This window comes from Alexandromys fortis, unplaced genomic scaffold, assembly GCF_014885135.2.
Source record: "Alexandromys fortis isolate MF-2015 unplaced genomic scaffold, M_Fortis_MF-2015_v1.1 scaffold_302, whole genome shotgun sequence".
NCBI lineage: Eukaryota > Metazoa > Chordata > Mammalia > Rodentia > Cricetidae > Alexandromys > Alexandromys fortis.
In genome coordinates this window covers 983554-1006598 of record NW_026068267.1, presented here as the reverse complement: position 1 = coordinate 1006598, position 23045 = coordinate 983554, and the positions used below count along the sequence as shown (strand labels likewise).

The 23045-nt window shown below is 47.5% G+C and overlaps 1 protein-coding gene across 6 annotated transcripts in view; it reads right to left on the bottom strand.

Annotated features, from left to right (window-relative positions):
- Eri3 (ERI1 exoribonuclease family member 3) overlaps positions 1-23045 on the bottom strand; it is a 104605-nt gene that overhangs the window by 50744 nt on the left and 30816 nt on the right. For all 6 annotated transcript variants that reach the window (XM_050131902.1, XM_050131901.1, XM_050131904.1 and 3 more), the window contains exons 4-6: positions 21376-21492; positions 15844-15903; positions 11774-11865 (exon numbers count right to left, since the gene is read on the bottom strand). In XM_050131902.1, coding sequence (XP_049987859.1) covers positions 11774-11865; positions 15844-15903; positions 21376-21492 — 269 coding nt within the window. The remainder of the gene's footprint in view (positions 1-11773; positions 11866-15843; positions 15904-21375; positions 21493-23045) is intronic.

Genomic DNA, 23045 nt, shown 5'->3' with positions numbered 1-23045 from the left:
GGGGCCAGGAGAGCCTGAGAGCAGGCTGCGCTCGGCCCCCTTTGCCACTCCTGCAGTCCTGCTCTAATGCACCCTGACATGCCTCTGAAGACAGAGAGCTGTTTGCAGTCAGCACCGTGATTTGTTAGTAATTATTTCCATGGTGTCACATTGCTGTCACTCTGTTAACAAAGAGACAGGCTGCCTCGGGCTGCCTGCAAGAAAGAATCGCAGAGAAAAAGGCCTGTCAGGCTCCCGGGATTCTCTGGGCTGGCTTTCTTCCCCAAACCAACATCTTCGCAGGCTTTGGAAGAATCAGTTCTACAGAACATCAAGTCTGAGTTGTGTTACCCTTTAGCCAGGGACACTGAGAATTTATCCAACCCACTCACAGCTGCCCTTCCCAAACCTCTACAAAGCTAAGCCCCTCTATAAAGCACAGGCCACCATGCCAACTGAAACACAAGGCTCCCTGGCCTTCAACTCCCAAACTCCATACTCCTTGACTCTTCCACCTGGCAGCTGGGTCTATCCCTTGCAGGTGCTCTTAAAAGCCTTACAAAACAAACCTCATTCTGACCAGACCAACACAGCTACCCTTTTAGCATGGGAGGGGGGTAGGGAAAAAACAGGATGGCTGAGAATCTTCCCTTTACAAATCCACCACTTGCATTTAAGAGCAAAGCTGTTTGGGAGCCACACCCTTCTAGCCTCCATAAGCCAGAACCTCTGAGGAGCAACTGCAAGCAGACCTGTCCTTCCCTGGCCTGGATCTGCTCAGAGTCTGCGAGGGAGAATTGATGGTTTGTGTGAGTACAGAGTAATGTCTCTATTACCCTGGTTGGGAATTAGAGGACAGATTGGCAAGCACTCACAAAACAGAGGTCACCCACCTTTACAGGCACGGAAAGTTGGAGATTAATTCTCTCCTCTTACAGAGGAGATCAAGCTTCAGGACAGTGGAAGGGAAGCTCCAATACTGAGAAACTCAATGCCATGCAATGGTAGCAGAGGTGGTGGCGGCAGCTAATGCTACCTCTAGCATCATGAACAGAAAAGGAAGACAGCCACAAACCCTGAGAAGCCCTGTTAAAGCCACTGCCACAAAGATCCTACAGAACCCCACTAGACAGAGGAACCTGGACAGGACCAAAAATGTTTGAGAAGTTCTCATGTTTTGTTTACTGCTATGCCCTCAATTCCTGAAACACTGCAGGGCACACTGTGGGTACCTAACACTCATCTGCCGAAAGAAGAAATAAATGAGCCAGAATGACTTAATGCTTCTTCCATGGGCCTAGGGCCAGTGTCTCCCTAACCTTCACCTCAGACAGGAAGAGACCAGATGGTTTCCAGAATAGAGAAGGAAGGCCGCAAGATTAAAGGACTGGAAATAGTTTTTAAAGGATGAGAGGAGTTGAAGCAAGTTGATAGGCAGAGATATTGCTATATTAAAATGAACATTCATGTACTCATTCAGCAAACATAAGCTAAATACCCAAAGAAGGTAGATATTCCAACAAAAGGAAAAGTGCAGTAATGCAAAACAATGAAATATAAACAACAAAAAGGCCAAATGAATTAAACTATCACTACATTGTACAAAATAAACACAGAAGAGTACATTTCATATGAGTTAATTTCTATGAGGATCAATAACAGGTGAAGCTAACATGAGTAATCTAAGTCACTATGATGCTTAGCGGCAAGGGTAGGCATGACTGACTGAGATGATGAAAACAGAGTCTTGATTAGGATGGTGGTGACACAGGTGTATACTTGTATGCAAACTTACCATGACAGAAATGACATATGCTTATATTTACATACTCTACTATGCCTACTTTATGCCTTGATTTGGGGATGGGGAATACCAGGGACTGAACCTAGGTTTTCAGGCATGCTAAGTGAGCAATCTGTCATTGAATCACATATCCAGAACTCTTTCTACTCTTTATTTTGACATGAGGTCTAACAAGGTTGCCCAGGTTGGTCTTGAACTGCTCTACAGCCCACCCAGGTAAGCTTTGACCTGCTGATTTCCTTACTTACTTCCTCCTGAGTGGCTGGGATTATAGGCCTGGGCCACAAGGCCTATAGGCTCATATCATGTTTGTTTATTTAAGACCAAAAACAAAAACAGAAGTTAATAGTCAAGAGTCACAAAAATAATAGGCGAAGCCTTAGAAAAGAAACACTGGTCTTAAAATATCTCACACAAAAGAAAATACTAATTTTGGGGGCGGGAGCACCAGTAGTTTCTTCTTAGGAGACAAGCCCCTCCAGCCTTTATTCTGACAGAGAATACACAAACCTGTGGAAATGTCAAGACTCAAGAAGATTAAAAATGTTCCACACACAGAGAAACAAGGCCCAAGTCTCAGTCTAGGGGTGGTAGCTGGGAGGGAGGTTGCAATCCATGTCAGGTGAGTTCAAGGAGGACAGACGGAAGATCACATGCCCCGGCCATGTCCCAGATAGCTCCGAGGCCTCCAAAGCCACCCTATCTGTCATACTCTGCTACTGAGAATAAAGCCAGACTTTGAGTCTGAGTTGGAGCCACAGACATAGGACCCAATTTGTCTTCCTGACAATCCAGGCATAGAGACTAGCTGAACTAGTCCAACTCTGGGATAAGAGGAAGGTCTCAGAGGGTCCAAGCCTGTTGCCAGAAAAGGAGGGGCAAAGACACACACAGATGGTCCTTGGGAGCTGTACAGATCAAGTCCTAGGGCTAGAATTTGGGTAGCAACACTAGCTTCTAGACCACTTTTAAATGGTAAAGGACCATTCACTCACCAAGTCTGCAGCAGGCAATGAGGCTGCTATTGCTTTTAACATCTCACTGCCTGATTAGTCATTAAGTTATCTTTAACCAGTTTTAACTGGGCAAAACTATTCTGAGGTTCCTATAATAACTTCAGTGATTTAAACCCTCTGAGCCTTCCCAGGGGTGAGAATATGAAGCTGTCACCCTAGCCAGAAGTACCGAGAAAGAGCAGCAGAGGCTCTGTCTACCAGACAGCAGTTTCTCTAGGGCCCCTCCAGCCATGAACTCCGTCCAAGGCAGACTTCCCAATGAAAGCACCAAGGGAAGGTGGCGTGGTAAGAGGCCTGCTAACCTGCAGTTCTAGGACATCCTGAAGAGTGCAAAGGGAGCAAAGACTGGGAACCACGAGCTATCCTGGCTACATTTCAGAAATGGATAATCCCTTTATTGCTGGGTCTAGGCCCAGACCTAAAGGAGGGGCATTCAGAAGTTTCTGAGTAGGCTAGCTCCGGGGGTGCCTGTGTGCACACACCGGGGGAGGGGGAGCACTCCTTACTCCTCCAAGCCTAAGAACTCTCAGCCCAAGGAGCTGTCAGGCTAACGAGGCTACCCCACCACCACTCCATCTGAGCGTGGCAGGCTGCACCGCACGACTGGCTTCAGGTGGCTCTTCTTTAATTAATGGCATCCCAGGCTCTGCAGGGAGCTTCACCCCACAATGAATGGCCCTCTCTCATTAGAGGCAAGCCTGCCATGATGTATTCAGGGTGAGGGCCAGGATTCATTTCCCTGTCTGTGGGTTGGGGATGGGAGGGAGGAAGAGGCACCAAGGAGATTTATATCGAGTGACTTGGATTAGCTGCAGCTGAAACATGACCCCATCAACTCAAGCTGCCTTCATGGGGCTAACCCAACACACCTCTGATGACGAGAGTGCTCTAGGGAAACTGAAAGGAGGGCAGAAGGTCTGGTTGCCATTCTCTCTGAGCTTAGACTCCAACTCGAAGGTCCAGAATTCCTATACAACCTCTGAGACACCCTCTCCCCTGCCCCCACACATCTCATGTGTTCGGAAGCCTGTGCTGACTCGGAACAATCTTTCCCATCAAGAGCCCTGTCATGACTGGAAGGTTGATCCACTAGCTCCCTATGGTGGAGGCTCTACCCTACGGCTTTCAGCTGGCTCTTCTGACTTCTGGAGTAAGCAACACTCGTATCCCTTACTTCAGAAAAGGGGCCTACAACATGGCTTACCCCTTAACTGTTGTCTGGCGAGGACCCAGGCATATTGTACCACAGAGCATCTCAGACATCAGACCAGCTCAATTAGAAAAAGGCAGGCATGAATTTGTCACAAAAACATGCCACAGCTGCCATTTCACTACGGTGATCCAATGGGCTGAATCCCATTTCCAGTGTGGGAAGATCTTAGGCAACTCTGTCCTCTGCAAACATCTATCTTTACCTGCTGATTCAACTTACTGGCCCAGCAACTCTATTCTTCCTTCCTCCTCTCCCTGGTACCATCTTACAGGATCACAGAAGACTGAGTGGGGGAACTGGGCCTCCCAGGCAAAAGACAAAAAAACTGAGTTTTGAGATGTTCCTGTTTACAGGATTGTCACACACTTAAAAAGAAGCCCACACTGTACTCTGCTTGCTACTTAACTGGTAGGATCTAGAAGCAAGGTGGATTGAAGCTACACAACACACAGATCTGTCCACTAAACTCAACTTTCAATTTTGCTTGTACATGGGGAAACAGCACACTTCAGAATTCATGTTCTTTCCACGGATATGCCCTCAGAATAGCAAGTCACTAACAGTTCTAGAAGGTATGCCTTCATATGCACCTGTGAGCTAATCCAAAGGCTGCTTTGAAGGCCTGCTGTAACCCTAGGAGACCCAGGGCAGGTGTCCATCATCTGCACATACACGCAGTGATCGTCAGCCATGCTTCTCCCTGGTCCATAAAGCAAGCATTCATATACCCTTGCTTCCCTACTCAGAAAGAGATGTAACTCAGTTCCGCTTTGCTAAGCCCTATTTGGCAATGTGTCTAAACACATGCAAACTTAATTAGTTCAGGAGGGGAGCCCAAGTGCTTGCAGTGACAGATAAAAGTAACAGGGAAAGACACAAGTCAAGACTGGCAGGGTGTTCTTACTCTGGCCAATTCCCCCAGCAGGCTGCTAATCAAAGGTGATATAGCTCAGTGCTGGGGACTAACTGGCACTCTCATGGGTAAGGGGCATGATGAGATGCCATGTGTGCTTCCAAATATAAACATAAAAAATGTGGTGCCCACAATGATACTGGCTGCAGGCAGGCTCCTTATAACAGACCAGGACTTAGGTGTAGTGGCACACACCTGCAATTCTAGTACTTGAAAGGCTGAGTCAGGAGGACAGTGAGTTTAAGACCAGCTTGGGCAACAACAGTGAGACTCTGTCTCAAACTAAAAGCAACACAACAAAACAAACAAAGCACAGATATGAGGATTTATTTATTTGTGGCCTTGTAAGAAAGCTCTCTGGCAGCACCAAGTCATCCCCTCCACATCTGCTGGCCAGCCATGCCCCAATATCAAAACGAACATAAGAGTCTACATCTCCAACACCAGGCAAGATAACAGCTCAGGCTCTGACCCTCAGAGCAAACAAAGGACAAGGAAGATAGATGTCCTACCAGATCATACAGTGCGGATCATGAAAATGAGGACTGCAACAGATAGTCAACAGCCATGGTTCAACACAAGGTTCTAGAGCCAGAAGCTTAGGTTCGAATCCCTGCTCTGTCAACAAACGGGTTGTGTCTTTGACAGATTAACTCGCTGAGCCTCAGTTTCTCAATGTATTTTTAAATTTTTTTTAAAAAGTGTTACAAAAAGAAATATTTCAGGATTGTAAGATAACTGAACAAATAAAGAAAAGGCTCTTGTTGTCATGCTTTACTGAGTTTGATTTCCAGGATCCACAAGAAGGAGAGAACTAACTCCCACAAGTGTCCTCCTTTGACTTTCTGGCTTCATGGCAGTGTATACACACCCACATGTGCACACACATGCACACAAAAACAAATGTAACTTTAAAAAAAATAACAACTGATAGAACTGTGGTTAGGGAGTTAAATATGTAAGCAGTACAAAGAACATTGGTACACAGTAAGTGCTTCATAAACGAAGTTTGTGTTTTCTCTTTACTTTTAACTTTTTCAAGGGCCCCAGCCTGCAGTTTCAGAGGCACAAACCTCTCAAATAGAGCACTTCACATTGTGCACAGGAACAAGCTCCTTCTCCTCGGCCCGGCACCAACCCCACATCTAGCACCCTTCCAGAGCAGAAATTCTGCGGGACCATTCAGCTATCCTTCATTCAACAAACTACTGGGCTAGGTGGCATAGTTCAGTGATCAACTATGTGCTTAGCATATGTGAGGTCTTGAGTACAGTCCCCTGTACCACCCCCCCCAAAAAAAAATCCCAAATATTTACCAAACTACTATTACACATCAAGTTTTGTCTGAGGATTATAAGTGTTTACAATCTATGAAACAGACAAGTAGAGACGGCTGCAATAAAATGCCATGAAGGAATCAGTAAACAGTAAAAAGTAAGTAAACATGAAAGTGGGAGGGTGCAGAGCCTTGAAGGTCCCAGCAGTGCAGCTTGACTTGGAGGGTAAGGGTACCTTGGTAGGATGAAGCAGAGGTGTGACTTCACTGGAGTCAGATCCTAGAACAAACCACTTGGAGGAGCCTCTGGAAGTGTGGTCAACAGGAGACTAACTGGTTGAGGTAAGGCAAAGGGTGGTTCTCAGGTTTCTGACCTGATGAGCTACATCAAGGCAGCTGAGAGATGGCCACCAGATGTTCAGGGAGGGCTTGTGGGGAGGAAGGCACAGACAGAGTTCTGGGCCTGTGGAGGGAGAAGAGGTATCTGGGTATAAGGCTCAGATCCAAGGGGCTGATAGAGCAGATCTCTCATCTCCAGGAGGATTATGTTGGTTCTCAATTCTCTTGTAAAAAAGACTGGAGAGCTCAGTGCACAAACAGGTGAAGCTCTAGCAAAAGGCAAGATTACTCCGATGAGAGCAAGAATGAAGGAAAATGCAAGATAGGACAGGGATCAAAACAGCACCAATATTTTAGAAACACCAACATCGGTGGAACACACCTTTAATCCCAGTCCTCTCCTGGCGGGAGGCACAGAAGCAGGGACAATTTTGTGAGTTCAAGACCAGCCAGTCTACAAAGTAAGTTTGTGGACAGCCAGGGCCACACAGAGAGACCCTGTCTCAAGAACAAAAACACCAAGCTTAGGAAAAACCTAAAAGAGTAAACTGCAAAAGCGACTAAGGAGAAGCCAAGGAATCAGAAGACACAAAGTTAAAGACTATCATGTCAAGATGACAAGATTAGCTCTCCTGAATGAGCTAGAGGCCCCACCTGACCCACAGCTAGCACCTTAGGAGAACTACTAGCCTGCTGAGTCACTTCACTGCAGGTACCAGCAGTCTTGCTCTTCAACTTGACTGCAGCCCAGTGCACACTCTCCACACCAGCAGTGAGCAGCGAACAGTGAACAAGGTCCCTTCACTCTCCAGACTTTCTTAGCCCTCGGGTGCTCTAGGTCCATCTCTGCAGAGTACAGGCGCAGGGCACACACAGCATGGACATCCCAAAAGTCATGAGGAGAAACAAAGAACATTCAGTGCCAGCTCTGCATTTAGATGTAGAGGGAGCGGGAGACCTCCCTACACTAAAGGTGAGCTGACTATGAAAGTCCTCTGAACCAACCACAAGCAGGCCCCAGCCCCTCCCTTACTCAGGATAGTGCTCGATTACCCAAAATAGGCCTCCCTGCAAATTGCACTGAGGCCTGTGCCTCCCTCTTGCCAGCTTTGCCTCCAGTCTTGCCTCCCTCGTTTGATCCTCTTCTTAGATCAAAAGCCCACCTAGGAAGCCACTGGTCTACTTCTCAAACACATTTTATTCAGCTGGTAAGCCTGGAGCTTCAGGCCACAGGGTAGAGCTCAAGTCCTTCAAATGGCTGGCCATGCAGGTCTCACTCCTCAGCATCCATAAACCTTACCTGTCTACCACCCCAAGGTTGGACACTCCCCAACTGGTTAAGCAAAGGAACAAGAAACCCCTTGGGGTTTCTTTCCTTTTTTTTAAAATTATTTATTTATTTATTAAAGATTTCTGTCTCTTCCCCACCACCGCCTCCCATTTCCCTCCCCCTCCCCCAATCAAGTCCCCCTCCCTCATCAGCCTGAAGAGCAATCAGGGTTTCCTGCCCTGTGGGGAGTCCAAGGACCTCCCACCTCCTTCCAGGTCTAGTAAGGTGAGCATCCAAACAGCCTAGGCTCCCACAAAGCCAGTACATGCAGTAGGATCAAAACCCCTTGGGGTTTCTTTAAGGAACAACAGGTAAAATGAGGAGAGGTCAGTTGCGAGGGGTGGGGAGTTAAACTAAACCCTATTAAGTATCTTTTCTATAAAACATATAGAAGAAAATTTAAGCCAGGTGGTAGTGGCACATGCTTTTAATAACAAACAGCACTCTGGGAGGCAGAGGCAAGTGGATCTCTGAGATCGAGGCCAGCCTGGTCTACAGAATGAGTTCTAGGACAGCCAGAGAAACCAAAATAATAATAATAAAATAAAATAAAAAAAGTAGAGAAGAAAACGAAACTCACACTCACTACCTAAAACTCACCATATCGGTAGCTGTGGCTACAGCCTCAAGCTCACCATAACAGTAGCTGTGGCTACAGCTTCAAGCCCCACAAACCCAGACCATCGTCCCACTCAAGAAAGATGGACATGAAACAATTTTGTCAGGATGAGAGCAGATTTCTTTGCTCCGGTGGGATTTCTACGGCCACTCCAGTTCCCATTCTCAGTGCTGCACTAATCAGACCTCTCCCAACAATGGTGACGTGTGAAGCGGCTTTGGGGCTGGAAGAACAGCAGCAAGGAGGAGGAGCTGTGGCTTCCCGGAACGAGAGTTGTGAAATGAAAACACTGGCTGAATTCTTTAGACTTAGTTAAATCTGGATGTCAAAATACCAAGCCAGCCACATACTAACAAGTTATGAGTGTCAATTTCACAGAGCCTTGTCAGGCTCAGCAGCAGCCTTTCCAGGCGCACAGTACAGGGGCTCTGCTGAGAGCCGCTGACAGCCCTACCAAGGCTCCAGAACACCAATAAGCAGTGCACAGTCACGCCGCACTGCTTACCTTTTCTCTCTGGCCGCTTTTATTTTGTTACACATTTAATTAAGAGCTTTCCCAGCAGTTATGCGGAGTCCAGCTTCTAAAGGCAGTCACAAGGCCCTCCTCCCCCACCCAGCAGCTGCTGCCTCTGGCATACCCTTCTTCAGAGCCCTGACTTCCCCACCAAACTCAGGTAAATGAAACGGTGAAGTCTTGGAACTCCTTTTGGTTTGGTTGACTCTTAACCTCTGTGCACCCTAAGGTGTTCTGCTTTGCTTTGTTTGTTTCCTGTGTTTATAAAAGGGAGACATCGCCTCCTACCAGAGACAGTGGTTAGGACCAAATGATATACACACTTGGATTCTGCAACCCAATCCAGATATCATTTCTCATTAAGACACAGAATGGCAGTGTAGCACAGGTCTGTGCTACAGACCAGAAGAGGCTCACCAAGGATGACACCAAGGATGCTGCCTCTCCATCTCATGGAGCAACTCCAAACTGAGGAGGCCCAGCAACATGGTCTCTAGTCCCATGTACATCAAGTAGTCTGTATGCATGCTTGTGCACACCATTCACAAGAGACAGCAGCAGATTCAGAAGTACCAGTACTGGGAGGATGACGATACCAGAGAGGAAAACACTGAAAGAGTAGGAGTCCTGCCTGGAGAGGCTACCTAGAGGAACTGGGCCCTGGACCAGGTCAAAGCATCTTCCATGTGAACCCTAGAATCTGGGATATCAGCCTGAGTCTGTCCCATCTGAATAGTTGGGCATCTCCTGGGCTACAGAGCCTCCACATAAGACTGTCTAGGCTTCAAATCAACATATACAAATGAGAACAGCTTTCCTAGGCTGGGGTGTAGCTCAGTTGGTAGAGTGTTTGCCTAGCATGCACAAAGTCCTGGGTTCAGTAGCCAGCACCACAAATACCAGGTATGGTGGAACACTCCTATAATCCCAGAACTTGAAAAGCAGAGGCAAGACAATCAGTAATTATCCTATGTAGTGAGTTCAAGGCCAGCTGGGTTAGTTGTATACAAGATCTTATCTCAAAAATCAAGGCCCTCTCAACGCCTCCTCAATCAATGCATCTGATTCACATCTACCTCCAGACTTCCAGACCCACTCTGTATAATTCGCCTGTCGTGTGAGAGGACAGAGACTCTCTGGAGCAAACCTAGAGGTGTGTAGCTAGTAGCTATACACAGCCAAAAGGGTGGAACACTCAAGTGCTGTGTGCCCATGTGCTTTGGAGATTATTCTTCCTGATTCCCTCACAAGTCTAAGGTCCAAAAGCAGGCTTGACACCCACCTGGGGGGCCTAAGCTCATCTTAATAACCAGGGTCTACAAGCACACAAGGGACCCTGGTGAGAATGTGTTATTTGATTTGGCAGTAAGAGTTGCTAAGTCACTATACCTCACTCCTACCAACAACCCCCCCCACCTACTGCTCCCCCTCTGAAATGAGAGAGAGAGAGAGAGAGAGAGACAGAGAGACAGAGAGACAGAGAGAGAGAGACAGAGAGAGACAGAGAGAGAGAGAGAGACAGAGAGAGAGAGACAGAGAGAGAGACAGAGAGAGAGAGAGAGAGAGACAGAGAGAGAGAGACAGAGAGAGAGAGAGACAGAGAGAGAGAGAGAGACAGAGAGAGAGACAGAGAGAGAGAGAGAGAGACAGAGAGAGAGAGACAGAGAGAGAGAGAGACAGAGAGAGAGAGAGACAGAGAGAGAGAGAGACAGAGAGAGAGAGAGAATGCCTGCTGCTGCTTCAGTCACAAAGAACACAGTGATATTGATTCTACCCATCCTCAGCAAACAGTGCCCCCACTCACTCCCTTTGGTTCCCCAGGGGCTGTCGGAAGCCAGGTGTCCATGAGGACAGACAAGAAGCACAAGTGTCAGCCCAGCAAAGAAGCCTGTCCTGTCTTCCACAACCAGATAGGACAGGATCAGAAGACAAAGGAGAAGTGGGGGTGGGGGACAAAGGAAGAGAGAGGAGGTGACTTGGGTAGCTTCCCAGAAGCAGTCTCTCCATCAGGACCACCAGGGTCTCACAATGCAGATAACAGAGCAGCATAGTAACAGCTAAGAGAAAGGATCACAGGACCAATTGCTGGGTCTAAATCCTGGCTGTGTGGCCCTAGGAAAGTTACTTAACTTCTCTGTGCCTTAATATCTTTCACTATAAAAGAGAAATGTGAACAGTACCTACTTCACAGTATTGATGAATGAGTTCTTATTTCAGAACACTCCAAATAGTAAAATAGTTTTCTGTTTAAAAGATTTAAAACAAAACAAACAACAACAACAAAAACAAAACAGCTGGTGGTAGCAGTACACACCTTTAATTCCAGTACTTTAAAGGCAGAAACAGGCAGATCTCTGTGATTCTGAGCTCAGCCTGGTCTACAAAGTGAGTTCTAGGACAGCCAGGGCTGTTAAACAGAGAAACCCTGTCTGGAAACACCAAATATATCCTCCCTTCCCCACAAATCCTCTGTTAATGCCCTCCTTCTGTGTCAATAACATGCAGGCCAGCAATTAGAAGGGCTGTTGAGAGCAGCAAGACTTGTCAAAGACAAGAAGACTCAACAACAGCAGTCCTAGGAGGCCCTAACTTGTCCCTGCCCTGTTGCAGAGATGCCTAGAAGTCACAGCTACCAGCCTTCCTCTAACCTGGTGACCTCAAAGGCCCAGACCCCTGCTGCCCAGCAGGCTTGAACATTTAAGCCCTAAAAGGCAAAGCCTGGTCCCTTAGACGCCAAGCCCTGCAGCAAAGAAGCCCTTTGCATACTCACATGACTTTCAAGTCCCAGTCTCCGCAGGTGACAAAAATTGACTTGACGTTTGGATCTAAGAGGCCTTCCTTCGCCATCCACTCATCGACCCTCTGGAAAGTACACAAGAACAGATGAGATTGTCCTTCTTCTGAGCCTATGAATAGCCCCAACAGTGACACGCAGATAAGCCGCTTGTTACCAGAGGAGGAGGAATGGGAATCTCATCCAGCTGGGCTGGGCTCTAAGCCCTGGCTTGGTTCTGGACTACAGAGGTTCTTCAAGGATGACCCCTTTGGGAAGACATCATGAGCTTGTGTGTGGTGAGAGAGGGAGCCCTCTACCCTTCAACGTGTGGCAGGCTACTCAGGATCCCAACTGGCAGTCCAAACACCCTTCTCAGACTTGACTGTCTTTCCTTGCCTGTCACACAAAGGCAACAAGCACAGGATATCCTGGGCCATAAGATAAGGGCAGAAAGAAGCCATAAGCAGGATGTTACCTATAGCCTCGTGCACTCTGCTGCTATTTCACACCTACTGTGCTGATGAACCTAGTTATTCATCAAGTGAAGACGGAGCCCTTTCTCTCCAAAGGACCTTCCCAGCAGTGAGGCAATGCTGTCTGCTCTAGTTGCTCAAAGTCTAGAAACAGGCTCTATTTTGCATTTCTCCCTTTCCAGTCAAGGGTTCAAATTCAGCAGAGTATTTTGAGGACTGTGCTCAAGTGCTATACAGGGAAAGAAATCATTTCCTAAGCACACCTAAGTCCTCCTCATGCCTCCAGCTGCTTTTACTGTTTGCACTCACACCAGAGTACAAACATGAGCATCGGTATATAACAAGAGAATTATCATAAAGAATTCATGAAGCATTGCCTATTTTTCAGACGATCCCAGGCACAGGAAGGGAGTCCAGCCAATCAGACCATGGCTTCTACTTGCACGGGAGGATTATTTTTTAAGTCTCTATCATACAGTAGTTAGAAACACAGAATTGAAAGTAACACACATCTAGGTTCCAACCCTTGGCTTTTCCTTCTCCTGATTATGTTGCTAACTTGAAGTCGTTTAAAAATCATTTAACACCACTGAACCCCAGTTTCCTTTACCTATAAAACAGACTAAGATGACAATCCTTACCAAGTTGTTCTGAGAATTAAATGTGATAATGTGTCAAATGCTTCCCCTACAATAGATAGGAGGCTGAGAGAAGAGAAGGGGAGATGGGAAAGTGGCCAGACTGCTGCAGGAAGGCCCAAGAAGAAGGAACACTCCTGGCAACAGTATAGGAGGTGTAATGACTGTGTATAGATGTGACTGTTGGTTAAAGTCTGTCTTCCCTAGCAGACTGGAGAAATGCAAGGAGGAGCGGGGAGGTGTCTGCTTCATTCACTGTCCCAATCCCAAACCCAGACCCGGGCTTAAAGCCATACAAATGTGTTGCCAGGAACAATGGCACACATCTGTGATCCCAGCAGTTTGGAAGCTGCAGGGTTGAGGACTGCAAGTTTGAGGCAGCCTGAGCTATATAGACAATTCAAAAACCAGCCTAAGCTATACAGTAGACCCTGTCTCAAAACAACAGATACTTGATTACGGAGGACATTAACAGATGGAAGTCTAGTGAGAGCAAAGCGTACAGTGCTGCAAAGGCTGGAAGCCCAGTTAGAGCAGACTGCAGAGGGGCTGTGAGATAAGCAGTAACTGAGAGCACGCGCTGCTCCAAGGAAGGCTACCCCACCTAGCAGGTGTGGCTAGCTCTGCTGGCACTTTTGAGCCCCTGAAGATCCCCGTAAGAAGACTAAAAAACCACTCACGTTCCATGGGAGGCCAGAACGCAGAGTGTGAGAGCTGCTCTCTGGTACACACTGTGTAGATCACACAGTCTCTAAGGCCTCTTCATAATCTGTATCTCTGCCTACCAATCTTCCCCAGTCTGGGAACCTCCTAAACAGTGAGGCTGGGTATTCCACTGCCACATGTCTCCCTCAGCAATCTGGCTTAATCCCTTATACACACGTACACATGTGAAGACACACACCATTACAATTTTACCCAAGGTCGCCTAAAGAAAAGACAGATTTCATTCCAGAGAAGAGATAAGATCAATTCAGAGCTTCTGAAATCCCTAAAACTTTGCATTAGGGGGCTGACTCTATACACTCAAGTGTCCCACATGGTAGGATGCTAACACCCCATCTCACACTGGGTAAAGAGAGGAGGACAGGACAGGACTGTCAGAAGGACTCAGCCAGCATGACCACCTTTGCCCCAAGAGGTACTCACACTCCACCATGTGGCAGAAACTTAGTGAGCATCTTTCACTGTGAGTCTGCCCAGACACTCAGGCCTGGTCTCCCCTGTTCTGCCTAAATGAAGAGAAGCGATAGGAGCCATAAGACAACTCATCCATCCATGGGGCAGCCCCTCCCATCCCTGGCAGAGTAGTGAGCCCAGCCTGAGCGCTACTCCAGACAAATGAGTCAGGTGAGCATCTTGCTGGCTGCTTTGGTGGGGACAAGAATTCACAGTTTAGTTCTGTAACTGACTGATAGGACCAGTATGGTGTCCTTGTCCTCCAGAAACTCTATCGGGTTGACACTGGAAATCTTCCCTTCTCAACTAAAAGTCCCAGGCGTGGATGACTGAGAACATCCTAAGCAGCCTACTCCAGGAAGGTGTCTTCTGAACACATCTTCCCTCAACTCAAACCATTACTTTAATGACCCTGATTTGGAGCTGACCCAGAACACTCCATCAGGACCCCAGCAACAGACATTCCTGAGGAATGCTGTCACTCCTCTATCCTCTCTTAGAGCAAGGGGGGTTGGGGATGCTGTTGGCAACGAGTGCACCCATCAGTCCCAGCAACGGACTACATCTCAAAAGGACAGTAAAGCAGGGAGGCAAATAGAAGTTACCTTCCCTTCCCTTCTGCCATCTACTGCAAGTGTCCTCACCATGGCCAAAACTGAGCCGACATGTCTGGACCTCTAGACTCCAGGAATGCGGAGTCCCCACTGCCACTGAGGTAAGCTGAGCTTGCCTTTGAGACCTGTTCTATCCCGATGGGTCCAGGATGTTCAGGGCACAATGCTCCCTGAGGGGACAGGATTTATGGCTAAGGGGAGATGTTTCCCTTTTGATGCCATAACTCCACCTTTTTGCTGTCCACCTCCCATGTCAATGAGCCTTGCTATTCCTCCTGAACACTGATAAGGTCTAAGCTTTGGATTTACGAGTCTTACAAACAAATAAAGCACCCAGTGAAATCTACAGGCTTGCTGCTGTCTGCCTCCTCTACAGGGCAGGGCTAGGAATGAACCTTTCTTCTTAGAAAATCCTGAGGCTGGAGGGGTTGAGAGGAGGGAGGCTGAGACCAAGCATAGCCTCTTCCTTATTCCCCCACCCCCAAGCTGGAGCACAGGAAGCCGTGCCTTAACCTTTCCCAATTCCCTGAGGAGAATACCCAAGAAGTGTGGTCTCTGCCAAGAGTTCTAAAGTCTTTAATTTGATTTCCCTCACATAGGCAATTGTTGTAATTATTCTGATTAGGAATCATTACCCAGTGCAGCCTCTGCACCCGACAGGCACATTGCATCCTGCAGCAAGCTGCAGTGGGGCACGCAGCTGCCTGCAGCTCCTGGAGGAGCTGACAGCAAACAAAAGCCATCGATGGGAGTTCTGGGTGAGTTAATGAAGTGCTCACATGCCACAAGGAGCCAACACCAAAGCTAAACAAAAACACCTCCAGTCCCTGGGGCTAATCCCGCAAGGCTGCAAAGCAGCTCCCCTGCCCCAGCCCACCCAGCGCAGGCCTCCTGCACAGGGCCATAGGCCAGGCGAGGAGGGGCTCTGCCTGACTCCTGGCAGCACTTGGACATCTTGTCAGTAACCCTGACGGGAACAGCTGGAGATGACAGATCAATGGTTCAATACTCTCAACAGCATGTCACTGATGTGACAGCAAATGTTATTCTAATCAAGCCATAATCATAGTCAAATTATACGGCTACATTCTCTGGAGGGGAGGGAAAGAAAGGCAGCAGGAAGAGGTCAGAGGTCAGGAATTAAAGGTCATTCAACCTACCTCCAGCACTTGCTGCAGCCTTGGCTGGCCATCCACCATGGCTTGAATGATCCCAGTGAGCTGTAAGGAGAGAAAAACAGTCTTTGGATAGAAAACCAAGGTGCTGAATAGTCCATCCTGTTCCCTCTCTTCCTCCTCCCAATGTGAGGGTTGGGTCCTCACTGCTTCAAGGTCAGGGCCAGGCTAGGGGCTTGGGATCATGTCCGAGGATGCTGTATGAACATCCCAACAGCAGCCTCACCTGAGATGGGCCTGCATACCCATGCTAACAGCAGGACAGGCTCCATGCTTGTTTAAACTTTTATTTGGGAGGAATTTTTCTTTAATTTTACATGTCTTTTGTATTCACCAGGTGCAAAGAGTCTCCACAAATTAGTCTTAAGGCACATTGGACGCCAGCTTCACAAAAGTTTCACGGCACCTGGCACACTTGGGTTTGAGTCTTCCCTTTCTCTGAGCCTCTGTTAATCCAGCACTTCCCCAAACACAGTGAAGCTTCTCAGAAATCTGCACACCTCAGTCCTTAACGCCACCTAGCCAAGCTGGAAGGCCACCTATGAGCAGTGGGGAGACAGAGACGAAAAGGCCTATTGTATAGACTCTGGCCTAAGGACTGACTCACAGGTATAGGCCATGCCCAGGTCAGGCCTAGCTTTAAGCAAGCTTGTTTTGCTTTATTAGTTCTAGAGTAAAAATATCCCCCAAGCACAGAGTAGGCATAGACTTCCTATCAGTATCTGAGGCCTGAGGTCCTGTGTCAGATACTAGCTAGAAATCACAAGGCCATCATGTCCCTGGCTAGTTTCACAAAGAGAAGTATGTCGGGCTGGCTTGGAAACAACTTTTTTGTTGAAGTGGGGGAAGGGGCCTAAAACTCCAATTAAACTATAATTACATTTAATGAATACCAAATACCCAACTCGCAGAAAGTGCTGGCTCTAAGAGGGAAGGTTATTTTCTCATAGTGACTTACATGGAATGGTAATACACACCTTTTAGGGAAGAAATTTTCATTTTAAGAATGCTGAGTTCCTCTAGGTGGGTTTCTGTAGTTCATCAAGTCATTATTAGGTGGTATTTTAAGGAAGTGTAAGGACACAGCCACTCTATTTTATATTCCAGAAACTGTTTTTATATTAATCTGTATTTTAATTGGGTAACAGCTGCTGCCTACAGACTTCCCATGGTCTAAAAGGAAAATAAATTAGAAAGATTAACTACACTGTTGTTTCGCAAGGCTTTAACCCACAGCATGCCCACCCGGCTGGCACCTCCACACCCTTTCCTTGCTTGAGAGACCAGAGAACTGCCCAGCAGAGGGAGGGCCTGAGTCAAAAAGTAGAAAAGACTGGTCTCCTGCTACAGCGCGAGGGAGGTGAGGCAGCCTGCACGGGAGGGAGGTTTTGACAACAGAGTGATCCTCTTGTTCATTCTCCTGGCACCTACTATGTGCCAGAGCAGCAGGGGCCTGCACAGGAGCATGAAAGCCCTGCCTTCTTGGAATTTGCCCTTGTCACCACAGTGCCCTCCTATGCCCAGCCCGGGTAACACCCAGAGCAGAAAAAAAATTGTTCTGCATTTTCTGTCAGACACACAGGGACTAAGACTCAGGGAGAAACTCTCAATCTCAACTTCAGGTCCACTTTCCAGAAGACAGACTGACAACCAGGGACCACAGCTGCTTACCATAGCTTTGCTAGCTCGCACTAAATTCTTCCAGGGTAGAGGGATGGGTTGGGTCAAGGCTGTGGTGGAAAGGCCCACAGCCACTCTCACTTCTGGAAGCCCCAGGGTCTAAGCACCAGTCTGCATCGAGTGCCAGGCCCCTTCTCTGGCTCTACCCACGGGAGTTCAGAGAAGCTCAACAATGGAGGCTTCAGAAAGTCTTAAATGTGCAGACAAAGGCACAGAGCAAGAACTGAGGCCCTGGGAAAACCAGATGTGCATAAGAAACACACTACACCAGTAGTCTAGCAGCACAGCACTTGCTTAGCACACTCAAAGCCTTGGATTTAAACTTTAGCACCCCCCCCGCCCCCCACACAGGCGTCTACTAGAGGGCTGCAGGACTCCTCGCTGCAAGCCAGGCCCATCTGTCCCCACATGGAGGTCAGCTGTGCTCACCATGCCTCCTAGACGACAAGCTTTTCCACTGGTGGCCAGGCAGTGTGGCTCACCAATGAAGTCCTTTGGGACTAAAGTCAGCCTCAGAGACAAAGGCTTCAACAATAGTAGAACTAGACACAGCCTCCTAGCCCTTAGGGGACTGAGACAGTTCTTGGAGGGATAGATTCATCACCCAAAGAATGAGCCACCTCTTACTAGCTCTGCCAGGGTACACTGGATGAAGGGGGCTAAAACTGAGAAAGTCAGTTCCTGTACTTGATAAAATTAACTGGGAAGTTCTATCTTAGGCCTACCTTAAATCTTTCCTGCTGTGGTTTTAGACCCATTCCTACTTAGATTAGTATGTTTGCAAAAGGGCTTTCATATCCTTACCATGAAAGGTACTAGAGCAGAGCCAAGTATTTGTTAAGCTGAGAACCAGGGCTTGCAGGCTAAAGGGGGCTCAAAGGCCTTAACCACTTAAGGTAGGAGAGGTGCGGGGAAGAATTAATATGTGTTCTCTGGCTCCTTTCACTGAGGAATTACAGATTAACTCCCACTTCTCCAGACAGAAACCACAGGCGGGTCATACTACTGGTTCCAATACCCCTACCCCTGCATGAGGGCTTTGTCCAGGGATGAGCTGGCTTTATCTGAAACAGTAGCAACTCCAGGAGGCAGCTCAGGAAACTCAGTGCCAACAGCACGTCAGTACCTTCTCCTTTCACAGTTTATCTCCAACACAATCGCCTCCGACACCAAGCCGGTTTGTTGATTACATAAGCACTTGTCTTTGGTCTGCAATCTGATACCCAGACTCACTCTTTCTTCTCACACAAAGAGACCAATAAATCTCACCCTTTATAAGTACAGGTGCAAGACAAAGCCCTTTACTGGCATTTAGCAAAAAGGGTATTTCTCTCTCTTTTCTCATGACAACAACAAGAGACTGTACATGGCCAGGGACTACAGCCAGCCAGCTGCTGGAGCACAAGCTCACAAGCTGGGACAGATTCCAGAGGCCACAGGAGAGGAACATCCACCCGTCTACACCAAAGCCATATTCAGCATGTCTATAGACTAAGGCGGTACCTCAGGAGGCTGAGCCCCTCCTCACTAAGCAACATGAGCATTTGTGGGGCTACAGTCCTGCTCAGGCCAAAGCCATCTCTCTGTGGCCCAGCACTGTACAAACATGTGCTCACGCATACATGCACATACACAGGTTAGAGGTTTTGTTTGGGTGTTTTTTTGAGCTAGCCCTGGACCTTTGTAATTACAGCCTTGAACTCACTAGGTTAACCCAGGCTGGCCTCCAACACCCAGCCTCCTATCTCAGCCTCCTAGGTACAAGGATTACAAGCATGAGTGATATTCTTGGGTCCCTGCCCTAGCCACGCCCACTCCCATAACCTCTGACCCGCCCATCGCCATCTTGGGACCTCTCTCTCTTTCTGCTTCCTTAGCGTGCGCACGCGTTTTCTCTCTCTCTCTCTTCTTTTATCTCTCCTCTCTCCTTTTATCTCTTTTCTCTGTCTTTCTTTCTCCCCCTTCCTTAATAAATACTTATGGCTATTTCCTGTGTTTACGTGTCTGTTACCTGCCGCCACCATGGGCCAAGGAAGCGTGCCCTCCTGTAGCCGCCCTCATGGCGGGCTCCCTCCGCCAGCCCGCCTGGGGATCGTTTGCAGCAGCTCTCTAATCGTTTTTTTAAGAATAACAATGAGTGATCACGTATACTTATTTGTATGTCTGAGACAGTCTCATTTAATCTAGGCTAGCACTGAACTCCTCATCTTCCTGTTTCTGACTAAAGAGTACTGAGATTACAGACACATGCCCCTGTACCTTACCATACTAGGGTTCTTAAGAACTCTTGTGTATTTGAGAAATAAACTCTGCTAGAAAAGCTGCTTGGGTCCAATCTAGAAGTCCACCCCCGTCACCCTCCAATCATGGATTTCTTGGTAAAATTATTAAGAAGAAAAATAGGCTTTCCTTATAGTCTCACAAAGCTGCACCAAAAACTGCAATGGAGGATGCTCTCTGGGAGCCTTCCGTCCCTAGGTTCTGGAGCATCTACCCTTGTCAAAGGCTGGCACCAGCAGCCTTCTGCCATTCCTGAACTTGCAGCAACCACTCCAAGATCTAGGCCTCTGGTTCACACCAGGCAATGTAGCCTCAGAGCTCCATACCAGCCTAAATATCCCCGTATCATTTGTTCCCCGAAACTAAGCTAACCAGGTTGGCCTGTTAGTACCCGGATAGAAGAGAGCTTGGCATGGCTTCCAGGCTGTTGGGAAGTAACCTTCCGCTGTTGAAAGGTGACTTTTCTAAAAGGGAGCAAGGGGCCAATTAGCCACTCGCCCTGGTGGGAGAGCAATTTCCAGGGGAAGAAAGAAAATGAGGGAAAGCTTCAACATCATGAGCTGGAATGAAAGAAAGTCTTAGGACACTGGACACTGGACAGATAGATGGCTATGTGCCATAAAAGGCCCACCTTGGCCAGATGGTAAACACTGGCTATGAGATCAGAAGCAGCTCCGGAGTATCTGGGCTAGTCAGCCTCAGGGCCCACTGAATTGCCCACTACAGCTAGCAGGCCGTTCCTCAGCCTCTTCCACAAAACCAACAAAACTGCTGGGATCCCCTAAGTACTTCTTTCCCCTATTTCACTCATGCGTAGAAAGTGGGTCTTTATATGAAGGCACAAAGACTCAGTACATCTCAGCTCCAAATTAATGTTTTCCGTCACCTCTGCTCCCATGCATGCCTGACCAGTGATCCCACCACAGAATGCATGGCATGGCACATTACAGGGAAAGTAGCCACCGAAAGCTTCTCATTCTTTCTGATCATTCTGGGAGTGGGCCCTCCCACGCTTCTCTCTCTGCTGAGAACTCTTTAAACCTCAGGCAAGCATCAAAATCTCAGCTCCATTTTTGCAGTCTGCAAAATGGGGTCTGCTAAACTTCAGACAAGGTAGACTAGACAAGGACACTTGAGCCTTGGCCAACCTGTCTTCTCTGTCCTTGGTGGGAGAGCTGTGCTTTACTTTGCAGAAGGACAGAGCAACATCACCATCTTAGGAAGTCAGAACGCCTGAGTATAAGAATGTGGCTGAAATCCTCATGCTTCCCAACAGGCCCTACTGAAAATGGAACAGGAAAGAGCCTGAGTCCCATACTACTCAGAGATTCACTCCAAGGTTGAGTTGCCAGGAATGTTGGGGACAAGAAGAAAGGGAAATGTTGGAAAGTCTGGGGTAAACGGTATCACTGCAATCCCTGGGGACATGTACTCAAGTAGTCACAGACTAAAGAAACCATTGCTGGGTTTTTGCCTTAACCGCTGGTCTGATCTAGCCTTCCCTGAGTGGCCTGCATGAACCAACAATCCCAGAGCTCCTCTCCCAGCAACCCTTACCTCTGTACAGAAGGGGGTAAGCTGTGGGTGGACTACAGGCTGGACATACATGTGAAAGGTAGACTCAATTTCCATGGTACGGCCATTTAACTTCAGGATGGGGAACTCAATGATTTCCTAGAATGCAAAGAGACAGAAGAGAAGGTAAGTCATTCTTACGATCAACATTTCAAATAACTATGGCAGACCAAGGAAGAACAGCTCATTCCTCCTGCAGCCCACACCGAGCACTACGAGGGCATGTCAACCAGCCTCCCCACGGTTTTTAGGAAGTAAGACAGTACTATAATCTGCCTACCAGTTTTCCTGACAGGAGCCCACCATTTGAGCCTCTAAGAGAAAGAAAGGCCTTCCCTCTCTTGCCCAGGCTGCTGTTCTAAAAGGTAAGTAAGCAGCCACCAGAACAGACACAGATTTTCTTGTATGAAGCTTAAACATTGCTGGGGTGTGTGTGTGTGAGGGGTGTCTTCATTAGTTTTTGAGGAACAAAAAAGATAACAAGCCCCCCAAATAAAGCCAAAGGGGCTATCAGAGAGAAGGAGAAAAAAGAACACAAGTGAACAGAGGCCATGTCTCCCACCTTTCCTTCAAGCTCTGCACACTCCCCTTTGCCTGCCCCTACCCGCCCAACCGCTTAGCAAGCCCTTCCTAGTCCGCTGGAAGGTAATGGAAGAGAAGGAGGAGGAGTGACAATTTGTTTGGTGTCTCTAAGATTAATTTGTCTCCGTTATTTAATAGAGATGCACAGCACCAAGGTCCTGGTGTGCAAACAGGCTTGCAGAACGCTGGCTGTGCAGCACGCCTCATACATCCTTCCTGGAAAGGGAGGGATGCTCCGGAGGGGGGAAGAGGGCAGGAGAGAGCACGCGCACCAGAAAGAAGAGGGAAACCAAGGGGAGAGAATAAAAAAATATATTGCTTTTTAATATTCAAAAACAGTTTGCAAAATTTAATCAAAGCAGAGGAAAAGCTAACATTTTTACCACTTTGACATTTTTATTAGCGCTTTCATAAATTTTTAAAACATGAATGGAATTAGTTTACAACACCCACACACAAAAAAAACTGCCCTGAAAACATCTGGAAGAGACAAATAGGAAATAATAAAAAAAATAAATAAAAGCAAAATCTTCCAAGTAAAATTAGCATGTGAAAAAGCTTCCACTGCAGAGACAAGAAAGGAGTTTTGCCCATACAAGGGCCCCAACCATCAGCTCCAGGGGCATACCTACCCCAGAACCCTCATTCCAGAGAACATCCTTCTGGCATCATCAAAACCAAGGCAAACTAGTTCTCTGCAGAGACTGTCTGGAGACACAATACAGAATTCACCACTGCTGAGTACCGACCCCACTCAGGTAATCAGTGGGTGGGAAAACAGAAAGTTGTCAATTGCCTGCACGTCCCAAAAAATACAACTACCATCCTTGAGAAATAGATTCACTAATATTATGGTCTTCTGTGTAACCCGGGCTATCCTGTAACTAATTCCGTGGACCAGGCTGGCCTCGAACTCAGACATCTTGCTGGGATCAAAGGTGTATGCCAGCAATGCCTGGCTGGACTTATTTTATTTTCAGTATTTATTTCAACTCAAAACGTAACAGTAAGGCTGAAAAACAAATCAAGGCAGTTAGATTTCATAACAGAAAAATTTAAAGGTCCTGACT